This window comes from Mus caroli, unplaced genomic scaffold, assembly GCF_978045245.1.
Source record: "Mus caroli unplaced genomic scaffold, Mus_caroli_1 scaffold_2, whole genome shotgun sequence".
In the NCBI taxonomy this organism is placed as follows: Eukaryota; Metazoa; Chordata; class Mammalia; order Rodentia; family Muridae; genus Mus; species Mus caroli.
This window is the reverse complement of record NW_028227257.1, coordinates 156,285,178-156,300,882: the sequence shown is the minus strand read 5'-3', so window position 1 is coordinate 156,300,882 and position 15,705 is coordinate 156,285,178. Positions and strand designations below refer to the sequence as shown.

Below are 15,705 nucleotides of genomic sequence, written 5' to 3'. Positions count from 1 at the left end.
CCTGTATTAGTGTTGTCTAGCTTGTGCCACCTCCAGCATGTTCACAAGCTGATGGCCCCGTGTCTGTGCTAGAAGCCACACCCCATCCTGATCATCCCCAGGCCAGTGCAAAGCCACTACCAGAATATCTTTTTTGTACCTACCTCAGGCTCACCACAGCAAATCTGTCCCTTTCCCACTTCCCTGTCCTTCTGGGAGCTCTTGAACCACCTTAACAAAACTGATCTACCCCACAAAGCTGGAAGATACCAAGCTCTTCCCTGTCCCCATCAGGACCATATGCCACCTTTGAGATTCTTTGCCAGAACCAATCAGATCCCATGGAGAGACATCAGGACTCGAGTGCACTTCTGCACAGGAACTAATATTGTTAGTATGCCAAATTCCCATGGTCCCGGAAACACTACCACCAAGGATAGCTCTGGAAATACATGGGCTCCTCCAGCCGGTACAGCCCAGCCAGGAATCTGGCCATAGCCAGATAGCAATATTTAGCACTGGCTAGACTGATGACAATAATAAGCCAGCTAGTGGCACTCCAAAGTCCTCAGGAGCCAGAGATCAGAGCCCAGGACCTCAGGCACAACTACATGCAGAAAGGGAAAACACGAAGTAGAAGCCAAAGGAGGCTCATGACCACTACACTGCATAAGCTCTGCTCTCTTCAAAACACCTGATCCAGTGTTCCTCAGTGCCAAGGTGAGGAAAACATTGGCCTGCTAAGATCAGACTTGGGAGATGTGCACAGGTGCTAACTTGAGCATCAGAGAACACAGAGCACCTCTCACAGAGACATGGTACACGCACGCACATAAGGCATCTGTAATGCACTTGGTAGCAGCCTCCATGCTGGAGCCAGAACTTGAATCAAAATGAGAGCCTAAGGCTGACAGCAGGTGGCCTCACCATCTAGCAGGTAGCTGGACACAGAACTGAGGGCTCCTGGAGATGGGGTTCTGTCTTCTACAGGGAAACCAGAGAGAGATACATGTATAATCACATTCCCCACTGGGTTTGGATATAAGGAATGAATATTGAATGGTCCCTGCTGGGTACTTCCTAGAGAAGGAGCTGTCCTGCTGTGACATAGATGTTCACAGACAGAATCACCACAGCCAAGCTGGGCAGGGCACTCCAGGCGGCCTCTCGCTGCCCTTTCACTTATACATCTTGTCTGGGAACACTTCTCTCCCTCATCACACACAGACATTGGGGGCCTGCACTCCTGTGACACAGGTAGTCCTGTCCAGCCTGTACCTCCTGTGCTCTCACACTCTAGTCTGCCATTTATTCTTCCTTCCAAAGCCACATCTTCTCTGGGAGCCTGTGCACACATGTACCTACCTTTATGACCATATTCCTCCTTGCTTCTATGGCAATTCTCTGTATCCAGAACCCAAATTAATATATCTTTGTTCATGACTTTGGAAAGATTACCCTGGAGAAAACTCACATGGAACCTGACCCAGGAGCTGACCTTCCTTGTGATTCTGTAACTTCATCCAGAGTAACATGGACGGAGTCCCAAACTTTCTAGTGCCTTCTTGGCTGCAGGTGGTGTTTTACATACCTTGGTCAATTCCTGGGCATTGGCAAGGTTGTCCACAGCAATGGCCAGAAAAACATTCAGCAGGGTGTCTGGTTGCCTCTAGCTAAGGAAGGGAGCCCTCTGCCCCACAAACTGTCTCATATCACCCAACCATGGGAGCCCATAAAAGACAGAAACTTCCATCTACCAAGTGTCCAGCCTCTGTCCCCTAAAACCATCAGCCCATCCTGGGCCCAGGTGTACCCAGATGTACAAGGCCCCGTCCCTCATGGCCTTGGTTCTCACCAGCTGTATTGGCCCTCTACAGCTTCACATGGCCCAACCTTCTGTAGTAGACACAGAGAGAGAGAGAGAGAGAGAGAGACACAGACACAGACACAGACACAGACACAGACACAGACACAGACACAGACACAGACACAGACACAGACACATACACAGACACAGACACAGACACAGACACAGACACAGACACAGACACAGACACACACACAGACACACACACAGACACAGACACAGACACAGACACAGACACAGTCACAGACACAGACACAGACACAGACACAGACACAGACACAGACACAGACACACAGACACAGACACACACACAGACACAGACACAGACACAGACACAGACACAGACACAGACACAGACACACACACACACACAGACACAGACACAGACACAGACACACACACAGACACAGACACAGACACAGACACAGACACAGACACACACAGATACACACACACAGACACAGACACAGACACAGACACAGACACACACACAGACACAGACACAGACACAGACACAGACACACACAGATACACACACACAGACACAGACACAGACACAGACACAGACACACACACAGACACACACACAGACACAGACACAGACACAGACACAGACACAGACACAGACACAGACACAGACACAGACACAGACACAGACACAGACACAGACACAGACACATACACAGACACAGACACAGACACAGACACAGACACAGTCACACAGACACAGACACAGACACAGACACAGACACAGACACAGACACACACACACACACACACACACAGACACAGACACAGACACAGACACAGACACAGACACAGACACAGACACACACACAGACACAGACACACACACAGACACAGACACAGACACAGAGGGAGAACTCTTTTCTTCACTCAGGATCTCTGGGGATGATGCTGTGGAACCAAAGATTAGAAGCAGGCTTAATCAATTTGCCTTTGTCTTCTTCACAGGATACCCAGTCCGTTTCTTTTATCCCCAGCTCTTCTCTGTTCTAGTCTGCATGTGAAGCCTTGAAACAAATACACCCTGCCTTTATAGACTCCAGGGATGCCCCACACCTACTGGGGCTGTGAAAAGACCCAATCCAACACACTAATCCAAGTATGAGCAGCACCTTCCAGGCCTCCGCTTCTACGCTAGACTCATAAACCTCCCTGCCTCACAAGCTCCCTTCTTTTACTTTGTTTCATTGTGAATTCTTGACACACTTCCTCAACATGCTCCCTGAGTCACACTGAAAGTGGGAGGGTGAGTGCCCAGCACTACACCCCACCCTGAACAGACCCTGAAACCCTATGAAGTCCTGCCAGCACTCTTTAGGAACAAGGAAGCCAGTTGCACAGTGCGTATGGTGGTTTGAACGAGAATGGCCCCCACAGGCTCACGGATTTGAATACTTGGTCACTGGGGAGTGGCTCTATTTGAACAGATTAGAAGGTGTGGCCTTGCTGGAGAAGATGTGTACTGAGGGGTGGGCTTTGAGGTTTCAGAAGCCTAAGCCAGGTCGAGTCTCTCTCGTCCTGCTGCCTTCAGACCAGATGTAGAACTCTCAGCTACTTCTCTAGCACTACAGTCTACTAAATCTCTGAAATGGTAAGATAGTCCCAATTAAATGCTTTCTTTCATAGAGTTGCCATGGTCGTGGTATCTCTTCACAACAACAGAACAGTGACTAAGATGGAGAGCTAAAGCAGGTCCTTGTGTAACATAAGCATCTTCCCTGCGTCTCTCCAGGACCTAGTTATTCTGCCATCCCATAAGCCTCTTCCCACAGGGAAGAGAACCACTCCTGGTTGTGACAAGCATTGCCATTGCTCACCTCCCATGTAGGTTTACACTTGTAAGTTATCTCAAAATTGGAGATAACCTTGGTACTGCTGGCACACTGGCCAGTGAAATCCCTAGCATCAATCCTGACTCCTTAATCCTAACAACCCAAAATGTTGCAGATCCTATGTGATGTCCCCTGGGGGGAGGCTGACCACAGGGCCCAGTGCTCACAGGACTTGGGCCTCTTTCACCCTAGATCTCACTCTTGCCAGGCAGTGCCATTCTCCGTATTGCCCTGGCTGGTACCAGACAAGCAAGAACTGGGCAGCCATAACCAACTTCTGCTACAACCAGGCCTTCTGGCTGGGGCCCGTGATCCAGGGCATTGTTATAGAATGGGATAGGACATCACAGCCTTGCTGAGACCAAGCAGGATACCTCTAAGGACTACATGCCCTATAGACTAACCCTACCATACACACCTAGCGGCTTTTTCATGCCCAAAGCAGAGCTAAAGGCAGCAATCTGTGGGTATCCAGCCTGAGGAAAATATAAGCACATCAGGAAACCACCCTAATTAAACAAGAGGGCAGGAACCTGATGGCTGATATGCCTGGCCTAAATGTCAGTGCTTAATTGCTGTGATGGTTATTCTTGGTTGTCAACATCTGGAATTAACAAAAACCGAAATACAGAGGGCACACCTGTCAGGGATTTTTGCTTAATTTGAAGGAGGATGATCCATTTCTAATCTGCACCACTGAGCTAGGAAGACATGTCTTTAATCCAGATCAGTTGAGATGGGGATACCTTTTTCCTGGAAGCCTATATTACTGGGCATGGAAGAAGGAAGCTTTTGCATTTTGCCTGCTTGTTCTTGTTCGTAAGTCCATTCCTTCACTCACAGATGGATTAGAGCCTACTCCCAGGATTCTAACTTCTCCCGGAGTCTAGCCTTGTGGACTGAAAAACTACTGGATTCTTGAACTTCCTGCTCATAGACTTGTTGGATTAGCTGGACTGCAGCCTGTAAGTCGTTCTAATAAATCCTATACAACACATGTTCATTCTATAAGTTCCGTTACTGTAGAGACCCCTGACTGACTAATCCAACTGCTGTGGCAAGTACAAGGCCACCAATGCAGTCCTAGCAGGTGACATAGGATCTGTGGCAAGTCCGAGCCCCTCCCTGAAAGCAGGACTATCCTCAGCTTGCTCCTCTCTGTGCTCACATGCCCTCCAGGTGGGAGGATGGAACACCAATCCTGAACTCTAAGAACCACCTTCGAAGAAGTAGCTAGGCAACAATTCACAGATGTTTGGCTCTGGCTTACAATGTGTGTTTGGGCTCTACAACCTGCTACCACTTTCTCTAAATGGGGTTGGTTCCTAGACCAGCATATCAGACCTTGCTTGTGAAACTGTAATAATACACATTCTTAGACCTCAACCCAAACCTATCAGCTAAGGCTAATGATGGAGCGAGCCTTCTCCCCTACCCACTCCATATCCATACCTTCTTACAAGGACTCCACAGTTATTACCTGCCCCAGTCTCTAGATAACCCTTTGCTGTACAGCCCCTCCACACTCAGTGCTCTGGCACCCTGGGCATGCACATCCCCCACACTCTGAGAAGGAACTGCTTGCACACCTCAGCCCTTCTGGAGGAAGCCATGAGGTGGCTTCTACAGGAAGAATGCTGCATATGAACCACTTGAACTTAGCCCCAAGAAGGATACAGTTTCCAAACAGTGTCAGGACGATGAAGTAAAAGGAAGAAAACATGCCTTTGCTGACTCCACCTTGTGACTCAATCCCATGATACATTACGGCATTCCAGTCCTCTCCTGTCAGGATCTGATGGAGAAAAAAATTAATACAGAGCACGTCAGTACCATGCCCCAGAGTACACAGCACACAGGCACACACACAGATTTGAATCCGAACACACACATCAATGGGTCAGTATGCCCACACACACAATTTTAAGATAACAGGAATTCTGAAGGTCCAGGAGACAGAGGATGGTGGCACAGAAGGTGAAGCCATCTAGGGTCCACGCTATTATTTCACTATAGATAGCAAGGGTCAGAAAAGGAAGCGAACCACTCAGAGCCATGTGATGGAGGCCAGACCTTTGACTCTCCAAGCTCCTGCCATCTTTGGCCACATACATCCACACTCACAGACTGACTAAATGCAGTTTCTGCCCCATCAGTAAACCATTACCTCTATTTTCGCTCTGAAACGTAGACACATCATTGACAGTTCCGGTCTAGGAGCTAGGACAACTCACTTGTGCCCGGGGCCGTGAGTTCTCTCTCTCCCTGCCCTGCCCTTCTTCCCACCCTTTGTTCTGGTCAGATATTTCATTTGATCATTTGAAAGTATGATTTTTTCACATAAGCTTCTAACCTGCTTGGAACTCTGTGTAGTATAGGTATGGTTATCCTGGTATTTCTTATGTGAGTCCATTTTCCCAGACTCATGTACTGAATACGCAGCCTTCCCCTTGAGTTTAATGTCATAGTTCTCCCCTGGCCGACTCTCCATCCACGGCAAGCACATCCTGAAGCAGCACACTCTGCTCTTGCGCATTCGATCTTACGTATATCACGCCACCGTCACAACGAGAGCAACCCACGAAGTCCTGAGACTTGTCAGAACAGGTAATGCCCTCCTGAATCTTGGTCACTCTTGGACGTTTTCCATCTGCATCACAAGTGTCTGCTTTTAGACCCAAATCAGCAGCTGAGACAGGCAACCCCAGGAGACACACACACACACACCACACACACACACACACACACACACACACACACACCACACACACACACACACACACACCACACACACACACACACACACACACACACACCACACACACACACACACACCACACACACACACACACACACACACACACACACACACACCACACACACACACACACACACACACACACACACACACACACACACACACACGGCTTACTTTCTGGTCTGTATGCTGTTTGACTTGCGACCATAGTGCCAAAATACTTTGATGTCTTGAAAACTTTTTGTTCCCTGAAATGTCTTGCTTCAGCTGTTCCTTGAGGCTACATAAAACTCAACTTGTAGCTAACAGGCTCAGGGAAAGAAGCAAAATGGCAGTGTCCAACTCTTTTCTTAAGCCAAGTTAAGTAATTACTGTTTACTTGTAAAAAAAAAAATGTTTCATCTAAGTTTTCAAATCTGTGGGCTAAAGCTGCCATCAAATATGGGATTTAAAAAAAAACTTTTTCTAAATTGTTTTCACATAAGCTAAATAATTAATAAAGTAAATTATTAATCCTATTAATTTGTTCACTTTTAGATTTTTTAAAGATTTGTTTATTTATTTATTTATTTATTTATTTATTATATGTAAGTACACTGTAGCTGTTTTCAAACACACCAGAAAAGGGCATCCAATCTCACTACAGATGGTTGTGAGCCACTGTGTGGCTGCTGGGTTTTGAACTCAGGATCTCCAGAAGAGGTCACTGCTTTTAACTGCTGAGCCAACTCTCCAGCTCTCACTCTGCCCACTCACTCTGGCCCTGCTCATTCTGTGTCCCCCCACACTCCAGCCCCATCTTCAGGCACTCCAGAAGAGGGTATCAGATCGCATTATGGATGGTTGTGAGCCACCATGTGGTTGCTAGGATTTGAACTCAGAATCTTGGGGAAAGCAGTCAGTGCTCTTAACCCGCTGAGCCATCTCTCCAGCCCTCACTTTTAGATTTTGATGACTGCATTTAAGATTATAAATTTCATTCTGGAGAGATGGCTCAGCAGTCATCAACACGCAACACTTGCTGCTCTTGCAGAGGACCCTAGCACCAACATGGTGGTTCACAACCATCTGTTAGATTCCCTGAAACTGGTAAGCCATCTTTCTAACTCCTAATTATGAAACACTTTAAATGGAAAACAATTCACAATACTCATATACCTATCAAGCAGATTAAGAAACTAAACATCAGTGGCTGGAGAGATAGCTTGGTTGCTAAAGACCTTGCTGCTCTTAGAGACAACTGGAGTTCAATTTCTACCACCCACATCAGCAGTTCACAACTGCTATAACTCCAGTTCCAGGAGACCCAACTTCTGGTCTTTGTGGGCATTCACACATCCACACATACCCACATACAAATAATTTTTAATTTTTAAAAAGAAAAAGCATCCCAGTGAGGCTTCCATCTCTTGATGGGACCCACTAGCTCTCTCTGTCTTCCCTAGTTATACAGTTTCCTGACTCTGGGTTTTACTGCTTCATGCAAGTTCTTACGGAGCATACAGTACTATAGAACAATATCGAATTACACTGAAACCTGTCTGATCCGCTCAAAATTACGTTTCTGAGAGGCATCCATGCTGACACGTGTAGTTCTGGGTCAACTGTTTTCCGTGGTCATAAACAACACACTTCTTACACATTCCCTAGATGATGACCACTCTATGTCCAGGGTTACCATTACAGCTGTTGCTGCTGAACTCTCTGATACCTGTACAAGTCCTGAGCAGGAGCGTGTACCCAGCACAGGACTTGCTGATACACACAGGTTTCATAGGATGTCAGGAAACCACTATCCAACATGACTTTCGCCACCCACCATCAGCACATGGAGGTTCTAAAAGCCACATCTTCTCTAAACTCCGATGTAAGCTTTCCTGATTCTGGCTAAATGTGCGGCAGGAAGGACGGGTCACTGGGGTTTAGTTGGCATCTCCCTGGATGGTATCGCCAAGACTGTGACTAGCTTACTCACCAGTCTCTCCTTTGCTTTGCTATTGGTCTGTGTCTTACCCTTCTACTACAGAACCTCTCCTCTGATTTGTAAGTGTTCTCAATACATTCCAGAAACGAATCCTTTTGTTATTTTGCTGACACTAGAATGATCTCCCTGCCTCTGGATTTTTAAAATTATTTTACTGGTGTCTTCTAGTGCACCAAATTGCTTGGTTACTATCTTTGTTTGTGTGTTTATATTTTCTTTAATACCTTCCCTGCCTCTAGTTAATGATGTAGCATCATGAGTGCTCTAAAATTTTTGGTTTGCTCATTTTTCATACCAGGTACAATGTAGAAATAAATCCTGCTTGTGGTTTGTTTTTTGTTTTGTTTTGTTTTGTTTTCAATTTTTCAATTAAGAGATCTGGACAGCGCTTGCATGCTGCGGTGTATGCATGGAGGTCGGGATGGACTTGTTAGTTCATTCTTCCTTCTAACTTTCCGTGAGTTCTAGAACTCAGGCTGTAGGGTTACATGGCCAGTGCTCTTCCCTAACCAGCCATCTCGCCAGCCCAGTCCCACGTTCTTCTGTATGATTAACCAACTTTCCCATGCCACATGCAAAGGCAGCACATATATTTTGTTTTTAATGAGTATTTTCTTTTCTTGTCAATTCTAAAAAAAAAAAAAGATCTTCAACTTTGTTCTCATCCTACCGCACTAAGGCTGCTGAGACCTGTCTGATCTGCTAGGATCCGCACGCCTGCCTTCCACCCAGGCAGTGTGCTTTGTCTTATTCGGATGCCTCCTCCTTAGCAGTCTGGAGAGTCAAGAACTTCCTAACATCAAGTTGTCTTGTAGTCTAAGAAAAGTCCGAGGTATTAATGAAGACTCTTTCCTTCTGTTTCTTACTGGTTTGTGGTTCTGCTTCCCTTTGGGAAGGACCCCTTGCTATACAGCCCAGGCTCGCCTCAAATGCACAGCCCTCATGCCTCACCCTCCTGATGGCTACAATTTTACAGATGAGCAACCATATCTGGTTTTTGAAGAAAGACTTAAGTGTACCTTTATTTGACCTCTCAATTCTTCTGTTTTTGGGTTTCTTTGTTTGGTTGGGTTGCTTTTTTTTTTGTTTTTTTTTTTTTTTTTTTTTTTTTTTGCCTCTGTGATCATGACATACATTATTCTTTTCTCATACTGTCCTCATTTAGTATTTCCTATCAATGATATTTTAGCCTCATAGAGTGAGTGAAGAACTTGCATATTCTCTGCAGTCCACACACTTGACATAACCTCTAAATATTTCAGAGAACTCGTTTCTTGCTAGGGACAGCACACAACGACAGGGACTGTGTGCAGTAGCGTGGGATGGAGACATCTCAGTAGCCCGAGGCAGCTCTTTGTAAAACGGAGCTGTTCCTTTTCTCCTAACCTTAGCCCAACGGCTGTACAGATTTCACTTGTGCGTGACTGCTTTTCAGTTGGCCCTGGTGTGCATAATTATTCTATTCTATCTGACTTTCTTACTTCTTTCTCCTTCTGCTCTGGTAAATTCTGTGAAGCTATATGTTCCTTGATGGAATGATTCTTAAACAATTAAAAATTGAGGCATGGGACACAGCACAGGACAGTCCTAATGGCCCAGGTGCATGCTGAGTGTTCTCATCTTGGAAACAATGTAATAACTGCACAATGGTAGTTCCAGATTAATGCTTGACTTGCAAAGAAAGTTTGAAGAAATTATTAGAAAATGAAATAGAGTCATGAAATCAGCCATCAGAAATTCTTTTTCTATGAAATGCTAGGCCAGGGTGGCCCTTAGGGTGTGGTCTTCTGCACCGGTAGTGGTACAGTGTCAGGAGCCATAATGGGACAAGCTAATAACTAGCATGTGTTCATCCTGAAGTGGCCTGCCTCGGATTAGTATATAATCTGCGACAGGTCAGCCCTCATTAAGCAAGGCTGTGAGGAACTAATTTTAGGAAAGATTCCAGCTATGCTTTTCCTGTTCTTATTAAACATATATAACAATCACTAAGTAGGAGCACATCCCTTTAGAGCAGATCTCTGCAGATCCACGGAGATGTACTATCTTATAGTGATGCTATATAGACAAATAGATGACTTAAGTCTTAATGATGATCCTATGAGAATTCCTAAAAGTATATCTGCGATTATCAAGCTCTTTTATAACGGGACTTCTATTAGGTCCTTTTCTGATAGTCAAAGCTGCAGTGAGAACTCTGTCAGTCTCCCAAGTGTCACCAGTTAATTGATGGTAACCAGACCTTCTCCTACCCAGAGCACATTCCAAGAGGTTGTAAAACAACTAACCAAAGGTCATAAAAAGGCAACTAACGGTTTATTATAGGTGCTAGGACAGAAGATAAAATACCAACTGGGTTTATCTATGCAAAACTTCACTTATAACTTAGTTATGGTTTTAAATCTTCAGTCAACCTGTGGAGCTGAGACAGGTGATGGATGTTTAGCCAGATAATTACTCCTAATGGATATGCATGTGAACATTCTCTGTTGTAAACTTTTATCTCAATTTATGATTTGATTTTCTGTGTGAACTTTTGATGAACTTTTAACAGGTGATCATGTATTTTGAATAATGTTTAAGGGCTGATGACAAAGAGAAGAGTCAGAACTGAGGGACAGGGGTGAGAGGAACGGAGATGAGAAGAACTGAGCTAAGAGAGAAACTGCACTGAGAAGTTTTTAGGCAGAACACTTTTTATATTAGAAGGAAAATGTAGAGTGGAGTAACTTAGAAATTATAGGTAACATAAAATACTAAGAGAGCAATGTGCAGAATGCAGAGAAAAAGAGGAAAAAAGAAGATGTCGCAGAGAGCAGAAGGAGCAGGCAGGCTTCTCCTTACCATGGGACAGAACAGGTCCCATGGTAAGGACAAGGCAGTTTGGTCTTATTAAAAGAAACAACGATTTTTTTCTTACAAACATGGGTTTAATTCATTTAACATTAAAAGGGTAGAAGCCTTTCTTTCTCTATGCAATAAAGATTGGGGCGCGGGCTGGTGAGATGGCTCAGTGGGTAAGAGCACCCGACTGCTCTTCCAAAGGTCCAGAGTTCAAATCCCAGCAACCACATGGTGGCTCACAACCATCTGTAACGAGATCTGGTGCCCTCTTCTGGAGTGTCTGAAGACAGCTACAGTGTACTTACATATAATAAATAAATAAGCTTTAAAAAAAAAAAGATTGGGGCGCATTTTTCATCCAGAATGAGTGAGTTCTTTCTGCACTGGAGCTTGGTCTTTTGCTCCATATGTGTATGTGAGTATGGATGTGTGTGTGAGTATGTAATTGTGAGAATGTATGCGTGTGTGTGTGTGTGTGTGTGTGTAAGTATGTAATTGTGAGAATGTATGCAAGCTGGGCCCAACTGAGTTTGAATGAAAATGAATAAATGAGCATGAATGAAGCTGAATATGAATTTATGTGAGACCAAACAGGAGAGGTTCAAGAAGAGCTTTGCTTTCTCTGAGGATAGAAGACTTAGAGCTAATGAACTGATGAAGTGGACACAGACAGGCTGAGGGTGTTTCACCCTCCCACCCCACCCCTGATTAACTGATGAAGTGGTAGCTCACAGGCCAAACAGCCCAAGGGAGTTATCACCTGCCACCCCCACACGCCCAGTGGCAACCCACTTTCCCTTGATACCAGGCCTGGGACCTACCAAAGCTCATCTTTTGTTGTGAGGTTATAGTTAAATGTGGGCCCTCTAATTTCACTGTTTCCTCAGTCCTAGGGGAGATGAGAAGCAAGGAAAGACCAAAAAGCCTCACCTGAAAGACAGTGAGGATGGCAGCTGGGAAGGTATCAAAATTGGTGGTTGGAGTCTCATCTTGAAAGTTGAACCTGAAGGAAACAGAGAAGTCTTGAGTAGAATAGGTCCCAACAGGAGTCTGGGGACCAGTCCCCTGACATCAACGTGCTCACTGCTGCTGCTCGAAACCCTCCAAATTCACGGCCCCATTGGAGAACCTTCAGGAAGCAGGCAGGTGGAAAGGCCTGGGGCGGCAGTGTGTGCTCTGAGCTCAGCCTCCCCAGGGTCCCTGGTCTGCCCTCCTAATCTGGGGCTACTTACTGTCCCCCAAACAGCTGCATCCCCAACAGAGCGAAGACCACGATGAAGAGGAAAAGCAGGAAGAGAAGGCTGATGATGGACTTCATGGAGTTGAGGAGGGAAACCACCAGGTTCCGCAGGGAGTTCCAATACCTGAGGGGCGGGAAGGAGGGCTGAAGCCGAGCCGGCCACCTCAGTGCTGCGTCACACTCACCCAGGCTCCCTGGAGTCAGCATGAGCCCCAGCCTCCATATGAAGAGGCAGATGCCACTGCCTGTCAGGTGGCCAGGTCCAAACCCAGACTACACTTTCCAGGAATCACAGCCTTCCTCATGCTGCAGCCCCTCCATACAGCTCCTCATGGCGTGGTGATCTCCAGCCATAAAACCATCTTGTTACTACTTCACAACTGTAATTTTGCTACTGTTTATGAACCATCGGGTAAACACCTGGTATGCAGGAGAGCTGAAATGCGGCCCCCATGGAAGGGCTCGCGACCCACAGGTTGAGAACTACTGCTCTAGCTCCTTCACTACCCAGTGTTCAATTGGCTGGCCAAGATAGAGCTCACCCGACACTTCTTAAAGTTGCTTCGCCATACTCCTTGAAGAGAAAATAGGACTCCCTCATTCACAACCCATCTTCATGGCATACGTGGCCCATCTATATTGTAATGATTTTGCTGCTAAGTGACAGGTTCAACTGCCACCCCAGCCCCTAGAATATTTCCCCAGACGCGATGCCCCTGCCTTTGCGCCTTTACACCTGTTCTTCTTTCACCCTGACACAGGGATGAGGGACAGTAGAACAAGTGCAAGCCTCCCTGTGCTTGCCTTCCTAGGGTCTTCTGGTAACACTGCTGTATGCTCCTTCTCCCTGGTTCCCATGGCAATGGCCCAGACACCCTCCATAGCCTCTCCTACAGGAAACATGACTAGATTCATAAGTATTAGAAAACTTCGGAGTGCCTTGCCTTCTGGCCTGGAAAGAGACAACCTGCCTCAAAACAGGGTCACTGACCTCTTTGGGAGGATCTGAACGCCTAAGACTTGGGTAAAAGCATTTTTCTGGGGCCTCTCTTACCAGCACACCACAAGTGCTCAAGGGAGACTGAGAACGGGTCAAAGGGCATGCTCAGCCTATCTGTCAACCTAGCTGGACAAAATTCCTACATAAACCTCTCCTCTGCTCTTGCATGTCTACCCTCAGGTGGTTTGGAGTTTGGGTTTAAAATAGTTGGAAAGGTCTAGCAGAACTTCAGTCGACCTGGGAGGTAACTATAAGTACGGGTTCTGTCTGGACTTAGTAGGAGCACCTTCTGGTGCCACAGCTATTAGAACGGTCCAAAGCATAGGGACTTCTGAAACATGAACAGGCTCAGCCACAGCAGTCTCTACTACTGCTAGGACCACTGTGGAGAGGGCCCTTCTCCTTCCCACTCCTCCCTCCTACATCTTTGATGGGAAGCAGAGGGTCCTGTCCCTGTGTTCCATCCCACGTCTCCTCCCTGGGCTTCAGGCTCCTCATGTACAAATGAAGCAACTTTCTTCTAGTTAAGATTTATGTGAAATGGGACTAAAAACTGAGTCTAGTGACTATCATAATTAGCAAAGCTGGGATCAGAAGGTGGAGAAATCAAGCCCAGAAAAAGCACCATGTCGGCACCAGGCTGGCCGTCAGGAGGTAAGGACCAAGCTCCCACCTTGCACAGTAGGTGGGCAAACCTAGGACAGGACAATGGAAAGATTTCTGAGAACTTCTGCTTTCTTTTATTTTCCCTAGCATGTATTCATAGACATTTTCATTCAAATACATCATGCATTTTTACCACACCCACACCTCAGTCTCTCCAGCTCCTTCCCTTCCTTCCCCCAGACAGTCTTGTCTATGTTTTGATGTGTGTGTGTGTGTGTGTGTGTGTGTGTGTGTGTGTGTGTGTGTAGAATCCACATATGAGAACAATCACATAATTTGTCTCTCTCTGAATACGACTTACTCTATTTACTTAATATGATGACCGCTAGGTGTTTTGTTTTGTTTTTAAAGAAACAAGGATTTCTGGTTTCTCTATTCACCATAAAGTCACTTTTGAAGGCCTGGAAGATAAAACTGGTCACTTTAAGAGAAGATGGAATAAAATTGCATCTGCAGGTGCCACAGAATATAAAGAGAATCAGGGAAGGGACTGTGTCTGCTAAGGACAGCCCTAAGGATGCCCTAAGGTCCAAAGGCTCTTCTTCCATGATGGTCCCTGCCTGTGTTGTTTCATAAACAATATTGTACGTAAGCCAGAAGGCACAGAAGATGCTCTGAGATACCCACCATCCTCTATGTTCCAGCCTCACATGCTGCCTCCGCCCATTTCCCCAGAAAGGAACATACAGATAACATACTTGGTAACTTTGAATATCCTCAGCAATCGCAGAGCCCGCAGCACACTGATTCCAAAGGAGGTTCCTGGCTTGATGGCAGCCCAGACTACTTCAAAGATACTCCCCACAATCACCTGTAACAAATAGCACCAACACAGGGCACATCTGTATCTGGACACCTGAGTATACACAGATGAAACCGACACACATGTGCACATGTCCGAGCATGTGTGCTGGTGTGACTCCATCTCTCAGTAAATGCCCACCCTACTCCCCAGTTGCACAAGCCACAGATGTCATGTTGTCTATCTTGCTGCCCTGGGCTCTTCTTCCTGGGGCACTCTAGTAGCCTGTGGAGAGACTCGGGTGACCAGGAACAGAGCTTGTGGCAGCAGGGCCATGAGCCTGGTCAGTAGCCCCAAGATGGAACTGGGATAACTAAAGCCTCACTAGAGAGCGAGCCAGAGGCCTTCAGGTGTGTCACATTGGAACTCATCCCTCACAGAGAGTGAAGCATGATGCGTTTGTTGCCTTAAGTCACTCACCATTGAGATCACTGCTTTCCAAGTAGGAAAAACCAGCGTGGGTTTTAGAAACACAGTAATATACTGTTGTAATAAAACAAAAAGTAGTAGGTAGTAGTTTTGGAGCCAGAGAACAAGTTCTGAGTGGTCTGTCAGTGAATGTGCCAAGTGCCCTGGACACTGAAAGCACTGCCCATCAGGACCTACAAGGACACAAGGGAAATCTTGTTGACAGCCAGAGAAGGTATGTGCCATGGTCCCCTGGCAAGAAGTCAGGCCACAGTTGCTCATAGCTGTGGGGACTCAG

General features: G+C 46.2%; 1 protein-coding gene across 4 annotated transcripts in view; it reads right to left on the bottom strand.

Moving 5' to 3' along the window:
- Cacna1b (calcium voltage-gated channel subunit alpha1 B) overlaps positions 1-15,705 on the bottom strand; it is a 171,745-nt gene that overhangs the window by 86,444 nt on the left and 69,596 nt on the right. For all 4 annotated transcript variants that reach the window (XM_085835123.1, XM_085835120.1, XM_085835122.1 and 1 more), the window contains exons 13-17: positions 14,896-15,008; positions 12,524-12,655; positions 12,222-12,294; positions 5,383-5,500; positions 1,571-1,638 (exon numbers count right to left, since the gene is read on the bottom strand). In XM_085835123.1, the coding sequence (XP_085691249.1) occupies positions 1,571-1,638; positions 5,383-5,500; positions 12,222-12,294; positions 12,524-12,655; positions 14,896-15,008 (504 nt within the window). The remainder of the gene's footprint in view (positions 1-1,570; positions 1,639-5,382; positions 5,501-12,221; positions 12,295-12,523; positions 12,656-14,895; positions 15,009-15,705) is intronic.